This window comes from Blennius ocellaris (assembly GCF_963422515.1).
Source record: "Blennius ocellaris genome assembly, chromosome: 10".
In the NCBI taxonomy this organism is placed as follows: domain Eukaryota; kingdom Metazoa; phylum Chordata; class Actinopteri; order Blenniiformes; family Blenniidae; genus Blennius; species Blennius ocellaris.
In genome coordinates this window covers 17194989-17213364 of record NC_137659.1, presented here as the reverse complement: position 1 = coordinate 17213364, position 18376 = coordinate 17194989, and the positions used below count along the sequence as shown (strand labels likewise).

General features: G+C 41.1%; 1 protein-coding gene across 1 annotated transcript; it reads left to right on the top strand.

Annotated features, from left to right (window-relative positions):
- Positions 1-1740: 1740 nt before the first annotated feature.
- On the top strand, positions 1741-10795 carry ankrd33bb (ankyrin repeat domain 33Bb; the record flags this gene model as incomplete). The annotated part of the gene is made up of 5 exons (XM_080502886.1): positions 1741-2232; positions 4368-4497; positions 8213-8353; positions 8552-8715; positions 10136-10795. 5 exons carry the CDS (start codon positions 1741-1743, stop codon positions 10793-10795), a joined length of 1587 nt encoding a protein of 528 aa, XP_080359012.1.
- Between the last annotated feature and the right edge of the window lie 7581 nt (positions 10796-18376).

Below are 18376 nucleotides of genomic sequence, written 5' to 3'. Positions count from 1 at the left end.
GGAGCTCTGGAGAGATTAGTTGTGTCAAAAAAAAAAAAAAAAAAGTTTCTTTTTCTCCTTGGTTGTAAAACCCGACTTCAGGCATGAAAGAAGTGTCAAATCTATATTTTCACTGGCTCAGATTTTTACCTGGCAGAAGAGTAGTCTCACACAGGGAGAGGATTAATTATTTCACCTCCTCAAAAGTATTAGTTAAGATCGTTTGTTCACACAGGATTAATGTTTTTCAGGAATGGCGGGGTTTAACAGCTGCAGACTGTTTCTGTGCCGCCTGAAATCATCATGGCTCAGTGTGAACTGTGTCCTCATTGTTGGCAAACCTTACCTGCCCAAGGTGTTAGCAAATGCTTGGGGAATTAATCCTAAACTCTCTGACATGAATACACAGACAGTGACCATGGGAACTACGCTTACTTACAGACCACGACATGCCAGCATCTTTGTTTCTAATCAGCCTTCACGTGACAGTATCAATTGAGATGCCTTAAAATTTCAACACTTCAAATTCAGTTGTAAAGCTTAAGGTTGCCTTACAAATGCCAATTATTTATACTTATTGTTTCTGTCAAGTAGTGAATGATTGTTAAGTTTTGCAAAATGCACTTTCAGTGATGCCCTTTGAAGTCACAAATCCAATACTTCAACTGATTCAGTGTCAATTATTATTCCAGAGGGGTTTTGATGGGATTACGGTGAAAGTTCATAAAGTTGGCGTGAGAGGAGCGCACTCGACAGAATGTGTGGCTTACAAGGGTCACATCTCTGGACATTCCTGCGTTTAGGGTGATCCCAGCTCTTCCACTGCACCTTGTATTCAAATGAAGTCACATGGCAAACAAATCCAATTTACAGTGGCCATGTTAAATCCAGGAGAAGATGAGGTGGGGCTCCAGCTTCACTCGTTGCCTTACCAATACAGATATGTTGATCAGAGCAAGAGGAGTTAATGAAAGTATTTAGGAGATAACATTTTAAAATGTTACATCTGTTTTGCGCTTGATTTATAGTTATAGGAGGGGAATGCACCACAATGGTTGGGAGAGAGAGAGAGAGAGAGAGTCTAAAAGGATTATCATGCAGCAGTTCAACAGACTGCCGCTCATCGCATTGCCGGCCATCATCAAAGTAAGCCTGGTGTCCCTCCACAGGGAAACATGGGATTAGTTCCTCAGTGCTGTCGTTTTCAAATCGAGACAACGGCCTGTGGTTCTCCTTTCAGCAGGACATTTGGGACTTCAGGTTTCTTGTCGGGTTTCGAAGACCATGATCGTGCGATGTGACAGATGGGCGAGTCGGAGACACGATTGCGAAGAGTCACGTGGAAAAAGGAAACTCATGGATTTTGTCTCACTTGTCGAACCTTGTTGGATACCGCAGAGTCATGCTTTGCTCTCAGAACCTCTTTCAGGTCACTTTGGTCACACAAATTCAGAAGGATAGAGAAAAAGTTCATCTGGTGGATTAATGGGGAACCCTCAAGGGCAGCCACTGAGGATTATTCAGTAATGACAGAGGACTGACACCAAGTTTGGATGCCTTCCCTGTGACCTTGTTCTTGGGAAATCTCCCAAAGATCTGAAACTCGTCAAACTCGGGACGCTGGGGGACTTGGATTTACTGGAAACCAATGTGGCGCCGTACTGCAAAGGGCCAGTGGACATAAACTCTAGGTACTCCTAGAGTGGCCCTGGCACCACACAACCATTTTTTCAACCATTGATCGGGCCGGGGAGGATTTAAATGGTGTTAACGGAGCAAAAACCTGAAGGTTCAAAAGTTCAAAAGAATGGAGTTGCAGGAGGAGTTGGACTTCATGAGATGGCATTTACAAACAATAGAGCAGCTATGGCCACACCTGTCATGTCCGTCACAAATGCTGATGGGGCCCAGGAGGAGAGTGAAGTGTCAGAAGATGACAATAATGAGGAGAGTGAAGTCGACTATACAAGGAACTACTGGGAGGATGAGGATGACGTCTACCAGGAGTTTGAGGAGTTGGACTTCGAGTCCCTGCCAGACCGCTCGGACACTCGGAGCATCGCCTCAGATGATTCTTACTATCCGCTGGACAGTTCGATCACCTCTGAGTTGTACCGCTCGCCGAGCCCCGACAGACCGGAGCCAATCTCCTTTTTTAAGGCCTGCTGCAACAACAACGCCATCATCGTCAAAATCATGATCAGACAAGGGGTGACTGAGGAGGAAGTGAAGGAGACCGACAAGAACAGAACAGTAGGTGTCTCAGGTCACGAGGTTTCATTAACATAAGAACCAAGAATTGCAAAGCACTGGAACAAATATTTCTTACAGGGTACACTTGTACTTCAGCAACGCATCAGTACCAGAGGTATTTGGAATAAACAACAATCTGGTATAAAAAATTAAATCTTAAAGGCCTTGTCCTTAATAGATCATGTCAAAAAAAGATGTATACAGTCTTGTGACAGTGACAAATCATGAAGGTTAGGATTAGGGTGAGGGCCACACACCACAACATATTCAAGAATGTAACACAAAGCCTCAGTGAAAGACTGTACGCTGACCCTGAGTAAATACAGTTGTTTTCATAACTGGACCCACTCAGGTTTATTCTGTCTTTAAGATTCAGTTTTGAGGAGTAGAAAAAAAAAAAGGATTCAGTTTCTAGTAACTTACCTATTCAACAACATCATTCGGCATCAGTGGTTATAAATATTCAATCAGCTTTATACCTCAGTTATTCTCTGGCCATACAGTTTATCTGTCTGATAGCTATTCTCAAGAGAGTTGTCTGTTATATGTAAGTTACACCATCAAATGTATTGCACCCCATTGTATTCACTGTCAATCTTTATAATTAATGCATTTAAACTGGAGATGAAAATGCATTAGTTTACAATTAACATTGGTGTGTTTTATTTTCTGTTTCAAGAGAGTTAAACTACATTTGAAGATACCTAGTGGTATATTTAAAATAATTGGGCTTTCATGTGGAATTAATGAAGCTTTAGATGGAATTAAAACAGTATTTCATTTTGATGACATGTGTTTAAACGTCAGCTCTCGCAGTCACATCAGACCTGGTGCCTGGTTCAGTAACTGAAGGTCAGGCCTTGAAGGAGGGCCCTGGACAGTCAGGTAAGCCTCCAGTGACAGATGGAGAGTGTAAACTGAGCAGGGGAGTGTCAGGAAACAGCTTGTCACTCAGGGCTCAGCTTTTAAAGGACTCACTAAGACATTGACCTTAACACTGGGTAAGAGATACGAGATGCTTACAGACCTGGATCTGACAGAGCAGGATTGTCCAAGAGTACAGTGCCCGGAGAGACCAGTGGTGCATGTGGGATTGTGCAGATATACTGTAGTATCTGGAGTTGCTGTCACCTTAATTATTCAGGATCAAACTTGCTTATCATCATCTTCTATATCAATTCATCCAGTTGAGAGTCACTGGGGTGCTGAGGCTGATTCCAGTTTACACCTATGAAAGTCAGGGATCACTCCAAACACAATAACACTCATGTTAAAGAGGCAATTTAGCATCGACTGATCTCAAAAATACATTTTTAGACTTTGAGGGGAATTTCAATTGCCCAGAGAAAACCCACTTAGTGTAGAACGTGCAAACTATTAGGGAAAAAATGTGTGCGTTCCTCAGTAAATCTTATTTTGTTGTCTGAGAAATGTACAAGTTTGTAAACTAAATATGTTCAGTTCCTTAAAGATCCATTTGACTTGTGTATCAATTCACTGTAGCAAAGATAACTCATTTTGCTGTTTCATTGACTCCTAAATGTAGAAAACTATGGCATTTCAGGAGTTCTGGTTGCTACGGTTGGTGGGATTTTTTGGACGACTGGTTCACAGTGTGTGATGCCTTCTTCAGAGGACATTGCAGAGGACTTACCGTTGACCTTTAGTTTAATTTATTTCCTTTCTCTACATAACTGGCGGCAGCCTGCAGTTTTAACAGGTGTGGATCTGGTGTCCCCTGAAAACCCATTTGTGAACCTGTTGCTTTTTTTTTTTGGTAGAAAATCTATAAAATATGAAGTATTCCCATACCCTGAAGCTAAACACCAAGTTTGGTTTCAAAGCAATTGACATTTTAAATAAAAGCCAGTGCCTGGCAGGGTGACAAGCTGGAAATGCCTGCTTAGCCTGAGTTAAAGTCTCTCTGTTACACACAAGAAAAAAAAAAAGCTTATTTGTATGTAGATACGCCAACAATTATTTTGTTATTTGAGAGAACATTTGAAAAAATCTCAATCAATTTGTGAAAAGGTAAAGAATACAAAATGAAGCTTCATTGTAATTTAGAGCAGTACCTGTAGTGGTATGAATAGACTATGAAAACAAATTTACGCATGCTTGCTTTTGTGTTTCAGTCTGGGCTCATCGTGGCGTGTTACTATGGTTACGTGGACGTGGTCATCGCCCTCTCTCAGTGCCCCTATCTGGATGTAAACTGGCAAGACAACGAGGGCAACACGGCGCTCATCACTGCAGCACAAGCAGGTAAACAAACCTCACAATATTTATTTCTATCAGTCTTCTTCTAACAGCTCAGCCTTATAAACAAACAAAACGATGATAGAAAGTCCCTTCGTATGACTTTGGTGTGGTTGGGTATTTTACAATGTGCACAGAAGAGCTGATGCCTTTAGAGACAGCATTTCTCATGGTCTTCAGTGTCACTGCAATAGTACTTTGCAAATGTATTAATGGCGCTATTATATTATCAACCTAAATGTTTAATACATGTAGGTGCATATATTTTTTTAAAATCCATTGGTACATTGAATTATTATTAGATTGTTTGAATAATTTTATCAGATACCTTTTACATATAGTAGTCTTGCTTCCATTTTCTAAACAAATTTCACTGTTTAAGAGAGCTATTTCCAGACTTATGATGAATGATTAGGCCCAGACAAGCAATAGTGCAACTATTCAAGCCACAGTATGGATGTGTGAGTGTGTTTTGGCTCCTGTAGTGACCCTTCTGCACCACTGTTGCATTCATTAAGCTGTAAAGAATTATATGAATTAATAGTCCCATTAGTCGATTTTTATTCATTATCAATGCAAATATTTAATCTGTCTTGGCATTCTTACTGTCTTCATTACATAATATATAGTGATGAAAGAAATTTCATTGCGTTGACATGAGCCAGAGGATTTTTATAATGGGTCCAGATTAAAGCACATGGCATACTGTGAGGTCTGGTGCCTCCAATTGGAAGAATCATTGTTATTCACCGGCATTAGAAAGTACCATCATAAGTAATTTCATAGTGATGCAGCCACACGTATCAGACATGGCGCCTCGGCCTCTCGTCTGCTAATGATGATGAATGGCTCACTGAGGTCTGTGATTAATAGCTGCAGACTGCTCTTCATTTTCTGCTTCATTAAAAGAAGTATCGATCCCCTTTCATGAGAAAATACTCTGCAACACCTCAGGGGAAACAGATGACCAAAAGTGAGTCTGCAGCGCCGCAGCACAGCCAGACAAGATTTCCTCAAACACTGGCTACTCAAGGTCAAGGGCGTCTAAACACAGTTCATGAAGTATGCGTTCAAGTTTGTCAACCTGCATCTTCGCATTTTCACTGCAGTTATGTTTCTATGCAAATCCAAAAATCACAGTCTGGAACTGAACAGGCAACCTTATTGAACCCCCCACCCCAAAATAATATCTGCAATAAATGACAGAGCACATTGAATCACAAAATATCAGTAAATCTAACAAGCACGAGTGAAGACAGCACTTTTTTCTTAATGTATAAATGGTTAAATGGCTCGGAATTTGGCTGTAGTTTAGTCATATTTCAGACTAATATGCTAAAACCCATTTGGGAGAATTGTAATTAAGCAGTCATCCTTAATACACTGACAGCTGCGAGTATGGGAAGAAAGTTAAAGAATATCTCACTCTTGTTACTTGTAAGTCTGCACAGTAGTCAAACAAGGAATATGCAAATTATATTGTTCAGCACCACAATAATATATTGTGCTAACTACAAACACAAGTTGATAACTTTAGCTTTAATAATTTTTCTTGATATTTGTGCTTCTGAATTGTGCCCAACATGCACAAAAACACATCTTATTGATCCTTTACAGAGAAAAATTGAGTGTCACAGCAGCACATGACAAATTAATAAGATTACTATTATCTTCACAATCATTCTGTTTTGCACATGGGCAAAGAAGATCCACTTGGCTGATTGAGCTGCCCATTAACCACAGTTCACCAGCCAAGAGGGAGGAGTCCACAGTTGAACAGATGTTGCCCTTTAACCTCCTCTCAGCCCAGACTACTTGTCTCCAGACTGTCCGGGTCCAGTCCCGTCACAGAGAGAGCTTTCCCGACATGCTTAATGAGCTTGATGACCTCACCATGTCTTAATGATGCCACACAAAAACCTACAGCAGTAAGTGTACAGGCCAGCATAGATTGGTAGAAGGTCTTGAGCTGGGGTGTCCAACCCCAGTCCTCGAGGGCACCCCTCCTGCATGTTTTAGTTCTCTCCCTGCTTCAGCATAACTGAATCTAATGATGTCATCACCAAGTTTGTGAAAAAGCCCAATAATTAGCCCCTCATTGCAATCAGGTGTTTTGCAACTGGGAGACGGCCTTTAATCCTAACAACAACAAAAATCACTGGGAAGCAGAAAAAAAGAACTCTGGGGCCATTTACACTTTGCATTAATATGCATTTTGGGTGATAAGATCATGTGATAAGCCCAAAAGACAAGTGTGAACAGGCACTAAAGTGTTTTTACTGAAGCCCCTTCCCCAGGAGGTCTGGGACACATCTGACGATGTAAGATTTGTCGTATGAACAGTCATGCATCCCAAATGCGCTCCAGGGCAGTGTTGTAGCAGGGAAATACACCATCAGCAATAGGTAAATGTCATCAGTGCGCACTGTGTTTTTGTTTAAAACACTTTAAGCAAGACTTCAGTAGCTCTGAAGAAGTCAAGAAAAACCAACTCGAGCCTTTGTATAACTGCACCCTTTCACGTTTGACAAAAGATTGAGACACAAAAGAACCAATCACACAGAAACACAGTCAAGCCAAGAACGAGAACACACAGAAGATGCCCAATATATAGCATTGCCACCAGATGAAGCCAATCAGACATTCAGACACAGGTGAAATGCATCAGGGTAGGGGAGCAGCAATCAGACATGAGGAGGGAAAGTCAAGGAGTCAGAGGCCACATTTACACGTACCCGGGTTTTTACAAAAACTGACATTTCCCCCTCTACCTTAAAAAATATATACATCTTCATTTACACTTACCAGCATATACAGCTGGTTCAGAGGTGCTATGAGCATGCCAAACCTGTCGGGGGCAGTCTCGCAAGAAGCATGAAGCCGTGATAGCCAATCAGAATCCTGGGAAAAAAAACATCTCGTCACGAACTGTGACATAAATAACCACCTACCCTCCATTAGATGCAAAAAGAGACACAGATTTGATCCAGATCTCCAATGTGGCTGGAATTTTCAGGAATCATCTTTTTTGTGTAAACATTCGGCCCAAACGCAGAGAAATATCACCGATTTTTCAAGTACCCGGGTACATATAAACGCGGCCTCAGGCCACATGTTCGGGACGCTGATGGCTGATGGGTATAAAGGATAACAAGATCGTTTTCTGTTGGCTCACATTACTTAAATTATTCATATTCATATTATATTATTCATATGTTTCTCAGTCCTTGAAAACAACATTTATTGCAATTCAGTTGCGATAAATTTGTGATCTATTGTGCAGTTTCATAGATATTTATTTAATTACCAGTGAGGTAGAAAAACTAAATCTGAAGATTTGTTCATTGCTAGATGTCTACAAAAATAAAAAAATAAAAACAACTAATATATTTGGTATGTAGCCTATATGAGAAGATAATGATTCATGTTTGTTTCACAACAAGAAGGTGGTAGTTTTGAGTCTTCGCTTGGCATCAGCAGTGTTCCTTGTGTGTATATCTCTGGATACTGTAGTTTCCTTCCATAGTACAAAAATTGTATGATTATTGTATATGAGTTTATGTGTTTGCCTTTCTCACTGTGTTGCCCCATTGGCCCCAGTATCCTTCAACTGGACCAAGTAGCACAGAAGATGTATGAGCTGGATAAGAACATGGTTTACCACCTATTACAACAACTGCTGTCTTCACAACACATGCCTCAAGTTCTCTCTGATCTGCAGGTCATCTAATGATCTCCAACTATCTGCTCAACTACTTCCCTGGATTGGACATTGAAAGGAGAAACTGTCACGGCTTCACAGCTTTGATGAAGGCGGCCATGCAGGGCCGGGCTGAGTGTGTCAGAGCGCTCATGCTGGCAGGTAGGAACGTGTGATTTTGTTTTAGTCCAATCAGCATGGTAGAAACAACAGATAATATAATTTTGGATACCGTATTCCATATTCCAAAAAGTATTTTATTAAAAAAAAAAAAAAAAAAAAAAAAAAAATCCATTGAAAACTTCTCAAAAGTGGAATCAAATCTAACTCAAGCTAAACATCATGACTGTATGTTTCCAGGAAGTGACATTCAGGCACGGGACTACGGCCGCAAGATGACACCCAGGGAGTGGGCTCTCTTCACTGGTCGATACGAGACGGCCAGCCTCATGCATAAGCTGATGTCCAGGCCCTGTGCGGAGCAGTTCTGTGACTCCTTCTCCCTGGAGTGGCCCATGCTGGAGGTCAATACATTCGTCCAGACTCCAATCCCTCTACTGACTGCTACACCTCATGCATATTAACAGATTTTAAACATTTCATTAAAAAATAATTTACCTCCAGGCATGTTTCAGGATGTTTAAAATGATTTAACAGTGAACATAAAAGACGAGCATGATTTATTTTTCCCCTGCCACAGAATAGATAAGAAATAGACTATAGTAGACTAAAACACAAAATTCAGCTGCTGGACACAAGAAGTCTATGAATATTGACATTTTAAACTTATAATGTCTCTCAAATGATCGTCTCATCCCTTGAAGAGATTTCATTTGTGATTTTATTATTTAAGCAGATTAAAATGGAGAAACAATGTCTATACCACCAGATTCATTGTGGTTTCCAACAGCTACAACTAAAGTAGCTCATTAATTAACCTCATGTGAATCTCAGTGTCACTCTTGACTGGGTTTAAAAAGTTCTAATATAAAACGTGTATAGTATTGGTTAGATATTTTTTGGATTTGTTATTAAGCGCTATGAGGAAAGCAAAGGTTTACCCTGCATTGAATCTCTGACAGTTGTGTTTATGACTTTCAAAGTAATGTCATGCAATCACCGCAGAATTATATAATCTTTGGACAAATAGACATATTTTAAGGCTTTTTACTTTTAACTGCAAAAATACACTTTTTCCCTAAATGTACCTGTATTAGTGCTGATGATTGATTGAGTCACTTGTGTGGATATGCAAACAATTACAGAAAGAGTCTTGCATTTGGTAAACAATATTTGACTGATATTGAACCTTATGGGTCTTTACCAACTACTTCAAATTTGCTGCTAACCTGACAACTCGCAGGTGGTGAGCTATGGGCATTACAAATTGAAAATAAAAAGATTAAGGGATAGCTATTTCACCTAAATGAACATAAAAGATATACAAAAGCTGCATACTGCTACTATTAAGGGACAAAGCTCTAGATATGGTGTCTCGGAGTTGTGCTCAGGCCTCATTTACATGACAATGTTGTTTTTTTTGTTTGTCCATAAGAACTATTTACTACGGCCACGGTGCAAATGCGCAGTAGCAGCATTTCAGAAAGGTTGAGTTTTCCGCCATTTATGTGGAGATGAGTTGGAGTGTTTTTGAAAAAGTCCCCCTTGGTTGCCACTTTTAAAAAGCTGGCTTTTCGGTGGCTCCGTTGTCATGTAAAAGGACACACAAAAAGCTACCAAAGTTTTCCATTTCGCATGTGAATGAGGCCTAAGAGTGAAGCTTTTTATTTTTAACAACATATGATCTCTAAAATCTATTAAAAAAATAACAAAAAACAACAATGCGTGTGTGAACTTTTAAGCACTATAAACTGAATGCACAAAAGTAAATGTTTTGCACTGTAATGGTAATAAACAATTCCTTCATTCATTCATCTCCTCTAGGAGCTGGTGGCCGAGGCCCAAGAACGAAAAAGCTGCTGGAGGCGCTTCATCAACTTCCTGTCCTGCTGCCCCTATACGTTTTACCTCAAAAACAAAGTCAACCCTATGGACGATGGCGTTCTTGACCATATGGTTCGGGTCACCACCAGTATCTCCAGTCCCGTCATCGCCACGGCTTGCCGCACGGTATGCCCCGGCAGCCCGCCGTGCATCGGAAAGCGTCGTCACGCGGTCCAGGAGATCTTGCGAAGGCAGCGGGTGGCCGAGCTGAAGCTCCTGGGCCCAGACAGACTGAACAACTACAAGAGACTTTTCCAGAACTCGCGGGTTCTCCTCATCCCTAAGACGAGGGATCGGAGGGCCAGCCTGCAGCCTCAGCTGCTCAGTGACATGGCTGCCGCATCCACAGTGGCTATAAGGCGAGCCAGCCTCCTGCCACTCAACATGATGAGGAGGAGCAGTGTGCGGCCGGGGCTCGTGGTGCCAAAAGTGAGGCTCTGCAAGGCTCCTTCTTCAAGCTTCATCCCAGAAAAACTCAAACGGAGCAGTAACTGCAACCGGCTCCAGATCCCCAAGTGGGAATACAAGATGAAGAAAATAGAGAGGAAGCGTGAGGAGGAGGAGAGGAAAAGATTGCTACCTCTGTTAAAGAGGAGGTGAAGACAAACCAGGACTTACTGCAGATTGACAGCTTGAGTGTGTCATTCCCAATATTCATCAGACGGCTCCTGCAATGTCAGTCATAGACAATCGCAACCTGTCATTTTCACGTCCACTTGCTGAGAATGCAAGTTGGAATTGTTGCCTTCTTTCTATTTGAATTCACACACATCATTTGTGTGATGTATATTTTTGATTCAGCTGTATTTCTATAGCGCCAAATACAGCACAGTCATCTCCCAGCACTTTTACAGAGGAAAACCAACCAATTCCACATGAGCAGTGGAAAGAAAACTCCCTCTTAGCTGGAAGAAACCTACAGACCCAGACTCAGAGGTGGAGACTTTCTGCTGTTCTGGTTGGGGTGAGGGGATAGAAATGATACGAATAAAATATGATTCAAGTCCTGCAGTCATGTGATCTTTGTTCTATGTAGGTAACGTTAGTATGATAGATGATGTGGCCATAGAACAGACACATTTTAAAAATCATCAGTCATCGTGTTTAGGGTTAGGGTTAGGGTTTGTGCCCCAGGCTGCAGATTGAATCTGTGACAAAGAATCTGTGAAAACATCCTCAGACAGACCCAGCACCATCAGCACCATCAGCACCATCAGCACCATCAGCACCATCAGTACCATCAGCACCATCAGCACCAACATTTCAAGGTACCTCGTCAGGTTTTTGCCACCCAGTACCATTACCATGGGGCAATGTGTCTATTCTGTTTGGATCATGCATATGCACAAGGACAGCAGAATTTATTCAAACAGTCTCAAGTATCCTGAAAAGTAGGTGACAGGGTAAATCAGGTGAAAGCCTCGGTTTGGTGAGAGGTGGAGATTACTGCAAGAAGGACACCTAAGGACAGTTAAAGGAGCAAAAAGAGGAGATACTCTGCTGAACTCACAAAAGCTGCAAAATTCGGGTATCTGACAAGGACATTTGCTGAGAAGGAATGTCAAGAAGGCAAAAATGGGACATGAAGAGGCAGTGAGGTGACGGCCCATCAGAGGGATTTCCACTGGAGCTCCAACAGCCAAATGGAAATCGTGGATCGCTGCTGTAGCAGATTGCAACAGGAAAGGGCCACTGAGCACGCAGGGGGAAGCCAAAAAGCCATTTTACTGTGATACATGGTACAACAGGTATTTTCATGGAAAAGAAGAGCTTATGAGCGTTTTTCGACAGATGAGCTTGAGGAGCCAGCTCACACAAGCTTTGTCGGGGCTTTGTGGGGAATTTGAAAGGCAGAGCCAAAAATAAACAGCTTAGTGCTCCACTGTGACTTTCTGACTTCTAAAATGATCCTGAGAAAGTCGGCTGTCAGGTAATGTGTGTATCTTCAGCTCTGTGACGGCTGTCGCTAGCCGTGAGGCTAACTATAGTTGCATGATTGCGAAAAACTGAGAGGGATCAATATTACGGTAATATATTATTCCATTATAATGTATTACAAAAATGAAAACAAGGCATTGAATACCCTTTTGCTCCGTATTTTACACCAAAGAAAGGTTGCATTGTACCATTATTGTCAACAATCTATAATGATCTGGCAGTTTCCCATTGGTTGGTGATTGATTGCACATTGTCTGCTCATACAAATCCATTGGTATCACCCAGAGGTCCCTCAAACAAGCCCATTCAAAAAGTTTAAAAAAGATACAAACAACATAATGATAATGCAGCTTTGTGTAATTTGACAGACCACTAACAGTCTTCGGGTGGCTTCAAAGGCATGTATGAAATATTCAATGTAATGTTCTGTATGACATTTCTATGAACATAAATCAATTATTTCAGCACAATTATTTCTCCAACATGTGCAACATTTCAAAACTTTACTTAAGGATGAAAGGAAAATGAATCAAAAAATGTTGGTGACTGACTGAGGGCAACACAGTTATTTAAGCAGATTTATAAATTTCATATGCATGACTGGAAATTACTAGAATGTTTATGCTGTATGAAAAATCTCCAAATGGTCAAAATTGCAACAAAAATAACACATCCAAACAACATGAAACTAAAATGAAGCAGGCCTAATACATCTTTGATTGATCCACAGACATGACCGATGATGAACGAGTGTTTGAGAACATTATCTGGGTCACTGTTGGTGCCTATCGTCACGATGCCTCCCAATCATATGAGGCACACTAATGTTGAATGGTTACTCTGAAGGGGGAATTGCTTCAATCTCAATCAGTTGAAATTTTTGAATTCTCACAAAAAAAAGAGTACTCAGATCTTTTCGAAGCAAAATACAACTCATTGAAACTATGTGCCAGCAAAGAAATCAAATCAAAGTTTGACAATAACTATACTGGATTTTAATCTTTCAATGATTAAAACTACTTTTTAAAAAAAAATTAGTGATGCATTATATCAGTACAGCAGATTAGTGGAGTGCTGCCAGTTTTTCCCACTCTCTCATTGGGTTGCTGAATTGCATATTGTGGTGTTAGCAAAATAAAGCACTCTTTGACCTCACCTCACTGGCGCACCAACTTCGGATCTGATCAAGTATGGTGTGGCTAAAAATGAGAGACTATATCGGCACTGCCGTTAGTTTGGACAACTTGCAGAGAGTCAGAATAGATAAATTAGTTGTTGCACAATCAATCAATCAATCAATCAATCAATCATCAATCAATCAATCAGAGACGAACATTCAATCTTTCTTGGATTCAAATTGTATTTCGTCTACCAGCTGCCTCTGCACCACACTCTCCACTTGGATGAATGGATTAGTTTGTACTTACCTCAAGGTTGGCAGCCAGAGACAAAGAAGGTTGATATGATCTTGCCCACCCTTGGGGAAACTGAGTTGCTCTATTAGGCATCAAGTGTTTACCAAATTCATGAAACTGCTGCCTGATGTTGGCAGCAGCCAAACAGTCCAAATGAAATCAGGACATCAGGACTTTGTTCAAATCAAGTGCATCAATACAGAAAAGCCTGTAACGGAGAGCCTGAGTGAACCTATTGTTCAGCCTCTAAGAAGATTCTCTATGAAAATACAAAAAAAATTGTTTTGACATTAAAGTCAGCGAGAATCCAGATGTGCAGGTTTTGACCATCCATCCATCTTCTACACACACTTTATCTGACCTCCAGATGTGGCTGCAGCCCCCTGAGGTTCTCTGTATGCATCTGGACAACTACTGCTATAACTACAAGATATGATGTCTCCTATATCTTTTCGAAAGTCTGTTTTCAATTTTACAACGCAATCTCCCCATTGCACCTACGAGATGTTGCTTACTTCACTCCTGGCTCTCAGATTGTCAAAGAAAAGCTCCGCATCAAGCAGAGGAATATGAAAACAGCCCTCTGAACACAAATCAATCTGTTCGGTCAAGGTATTGAGCAATAATTGTTTCGGCTGCAGTGGGACTTTTTCAAGATCATACGTCTGTTGACGTATGATCTTGAAAAACTGAGTTGTGTGTGTGTGTGTGTGTTTAACCTCCTTGTCTCACAGTGCAACTTTAAGATGTACTGGAGGCTGTTATAGTAGCAAAATCTCCCACCTTGGGTTTCATTGCAAACAATGGAATGCCTATGTGGCACAAAACAGGAGTGTTTTCTGTTGCGACTGTCACAAGATGTGTTGACAGATGGCACAAGCAACAACCAAGTGTTAAATCACAGCTGAACCCCTGAACAACTGAGACACTGAATGTAAACACTGCGCACACATGCCTCAATGTTGCTGGCTTCTGATGGGGGGTATAGTCATTTTTGCATGAATGCTGACCTGTTATTTTCACGAACTATTGCTTTTATGACACTGAGAAAAAAAAAACTTTTCTTGGATAAAATCTACAAATGCTTCTGTTAATGTCTGACTGGGGACTGAATGCCTTTCAGGGGAGGATGTTGTTTGCTATTACACACATTGACTGAATTGCTGCACTAAACTCGTTTAGAGGTTGTTTGGCTGAAAATATCAGTCTCGACATATTTTTGGTGGGCAATTGCTGCTGAAGGATGAGGATGAAAGATATACATAACTAAACATTAGATAGAGACTTTGAAAGAAATCTCGGAGAAATATTGTGAGCTAAAGGTAAAACTTATTAAACCGCCTCCCCTGGAGCCTGCAGCACACTGGGTTTCACCTGACATGATGTACAAGGTCCTGAGATGCATCTCATTTCTGGAGCTGCGGCTGATGTTCCTCCCCTGCGCTGTGCCGCACTCCTACAGAGCGAGTGTGCTGAACAAATAAAAAAAACAAAAACCTAATCCCAGGATTTCATAGATACAATCTGTGCCTGTGGTGTGGTGATCCATCTGCAGAGTCATTCAGAACAGGCCTTCAAGACTAAAATGGCTGCCACCCTGACCTGCGGTGCAGTTTGTCTAATGACCACTAGAGAGCGCCCATGACCCTTCACAGGTCAAAATACTACACTGAGGGTGATGGAGGGGAGGACACAGTCCTGCCAGCTTTCAATTAGTTCCTGCTCCAACACACCTGAAATCATTGAGTTCATCATGTTGAAACACTGCAGGAGGGGAACAAAAGATGTGAAAACCAAGGATTGGGGATGTCTATCTATGACACATGGTCACGGGCAAAAACATACACATATCTTACTCAAGACCTCCGTATGGAAACTAAAAAAAAACCCATATTGTTCTGCAGTTCCTTTTCCTTTCTTGAGGCCTGGAAAGCGTTGTGAGGTTTCACCAACAGTGATATTTCTTTAGCAGCGGTTGATCACCCTCTTGCTTCAAAATGACAATGTCTGGGACATGACGTTTCTGTGCAGTTTGCATGTTCTCCTTGTGCACAAGTGTGTTTTATGAAGGCACTCTGCGTTTCCACCCAGAGTCTCAAACATGCTTTGGAGGTTAATTCCCCATGACCCTAATCTGCGAGGTATAGAAAATAGATGGATGGACTTCTCCTGATGAGTCTTAGAAGGTTACAAGCCTGAATGCTTTCAGAACTGCAGTTCACTGGCTGGTGGACAGTTGATAAGATTAAAACCAATTGAGAGATAATTCATGTTGCTATTTAACAGTAATTTGAGAGGAAAATATGGGTTTCTAGTTTCATATGATAGTCTGGCAACCTGTTGAAGCGGTTTCCTGCTTTCGCTCATTGTTAGCGTCCTCTTTTGCCTCATGTGTGAGAAAGGGCTGTGACTTCCTATAATAAAAATGGTCAGTGCTGTTCAGTAACAACAAAGATCAAAGCACTTCTTGAGCACCAAAGTTAAGAGCTCATTCTCCTCCTGAACCACATTCCAAAAGTTTTTCATTTAGATTTAGTCCCATTTGATTGTGTAGGTGTGCCGCATGGGTTAAGTCCTTCTGGTTCCTGCTTGATTTCCCAGGGTTTAAAGAACCAAACAGGCAGATGACAGATGATCTCATCAGAAGGCTTTCTGGATATTATCAAGGCCACCCTGGACACACACACACACACACACACACACACACACACCCACACACACACACACACACACACACACACACACACACACACACACACACACACACACACACACACACACACACACACACACACACACACACACACACACACACTAGCAAATATGTATTTAGTATGTATCTCCTATAGTATCCAGCCGTAAACAGAAGAGAAAACACAGACTCAAAGACCAGTTTTTCTGACAACAGCAAAAACAAACTCTCAAAATCAGCAGTTCTTTGATGTTCCGTTTATATTTTTGGAGCAGTTGCAATCTGTTTGAGGCAATAGAAAGATTCACAATTTTCTTTTTAAAACACGTTTGGTCTAGCAACAAAAAGGTCACCAACGTTTATATCTCCATACAGGTCTTATAGTCAGGTTTTTTTCTGCCTAAGGATCACAAGGACATACAGAACGTTGTCAGTTTCCAGATGCTTAATAACAAATACAGTACGCCTGTTATCCGTCGAGCTTGTGTATATATATATGTGTTAGTGTGTGTGTGTGTGTGTGTGTTTGTGTGTGCGTGTGTGTGTGTGTGTGGGGGGGAGGAGGGGTAGTTGCATTATGAATCGTTTTTCTTGCAACTGACGATGACCTCGAGGACTTCTAAAGAGTAGTGGGTAGGGAGAGCCAGGGTCACTTGTCACATGTGACAATTTTAGCCTTCCTCACTTAGAAAAAAAAAGAAGAAAAAAAAGTTTACAAATTTCAAATTGACCACACAGTTCTCATCATGCATTCATGGGTGCAGGTTTTGCCATTTAAAGACAATGAGACCAGTCGATCAGGAGAGTATGTTGATGTCTGTGCGTGTATGTTTGGTTCATGCACCGTGAACTCAGGCCTGATAATTACTTTATTATTAACGTAGCAGTGTGTGTGTGTGTGTGTGTGTGTGTGTGTGTGTGTGTGTGTGTGTGTGTGTGTGTGTGTGTGTGTGTGTGTGTGTGTGTGTGTGTAAAGGAAACGCCTTGTGCACATGTAAAATACAGACGTGTTGGAAATACTTCCTACGGATGTAGCACCTTTTTGAAGCTCTTCAGTGACAACGTGGATCCCTGGGCCCTGGTCTACTCTACTCCACATAGCAACAACATTACTACACAAAGTCGACAATTTAGTGTGTTGACCAGAAAATTAAACGTGAACAAAATTCCTACACGTAGCCATTTTTTTTTTTAAACAAGTTTTTTTCTTCTCATAATGTTGCTGCTATAAGTGACATCCACATCTGCACATAAAAAGTATATATTTATATTTATATAATATATATCCGTACTCTATTAACAGTTTTGTCTAGCATGAAGTTAGAACTGCCACCCATCTCTCAGAAAAGTTTTTTGTTTTTTCTCAAACATTGATTATTTTACAACACAGAAATGAACTAATTTTGTACAACTTTGGAGGAAGTGAGGCTCCGCCCCGTCACAGTCCCTCCATTCCTTTGCTTATTCTTTGCTTTTGTTTTTTTTTTTGTTTTCTTTGTGGGTTTTTAATCTTTCCAGTCTCAGTGCAGTCCAGACAGCAATCATCGAAGTAAATCACAGTTTAGAAAAACCAAAGCATTTACAAACTGGCATTGTTAGAATGGTGAGGCTGTTCAGCTGAAAACGTTCAGCTCAACTTGGACCCTTTGACACACCTTGAACACCCGGCCCCGCCCCCGCCCGAGGTGGAGGAAGTAACCCCTTGTTTGGCACGGTTATATACACAATGAGCAACGGTCACTCAAAGAAATGGGAATGAAAACAGGGGATTTGTGACATTAATGTGGAAAGAAGAGCCACCAAACCAGCAAAGCTAGAATCAGGAAAAGAAAAAAAAAGAAAAAATTCTTCAGCTAAACTGTAGGGCAGTGAAAGGAGCACCGTCACCGAGCATTTCAAATCCAGTGTTTCACATCATCAATACATCCGTGGTTTATGTTTTAAAAGCCCGAGTGCAGTTATCGTGTGCGTGTGTGTGCATTTGTGTGTGTGTTTTCAGAGGGGTTGGTTAGTGAGCAGGTGAGGCTGACCCAGTGGCGAAAGGCCTGACATGACACAGAAAATAGTGCAATGTACAGTACACAATGCATCTCAGTAAATGTACATCAAATACTATACAACCAGAATTAAAAAAGT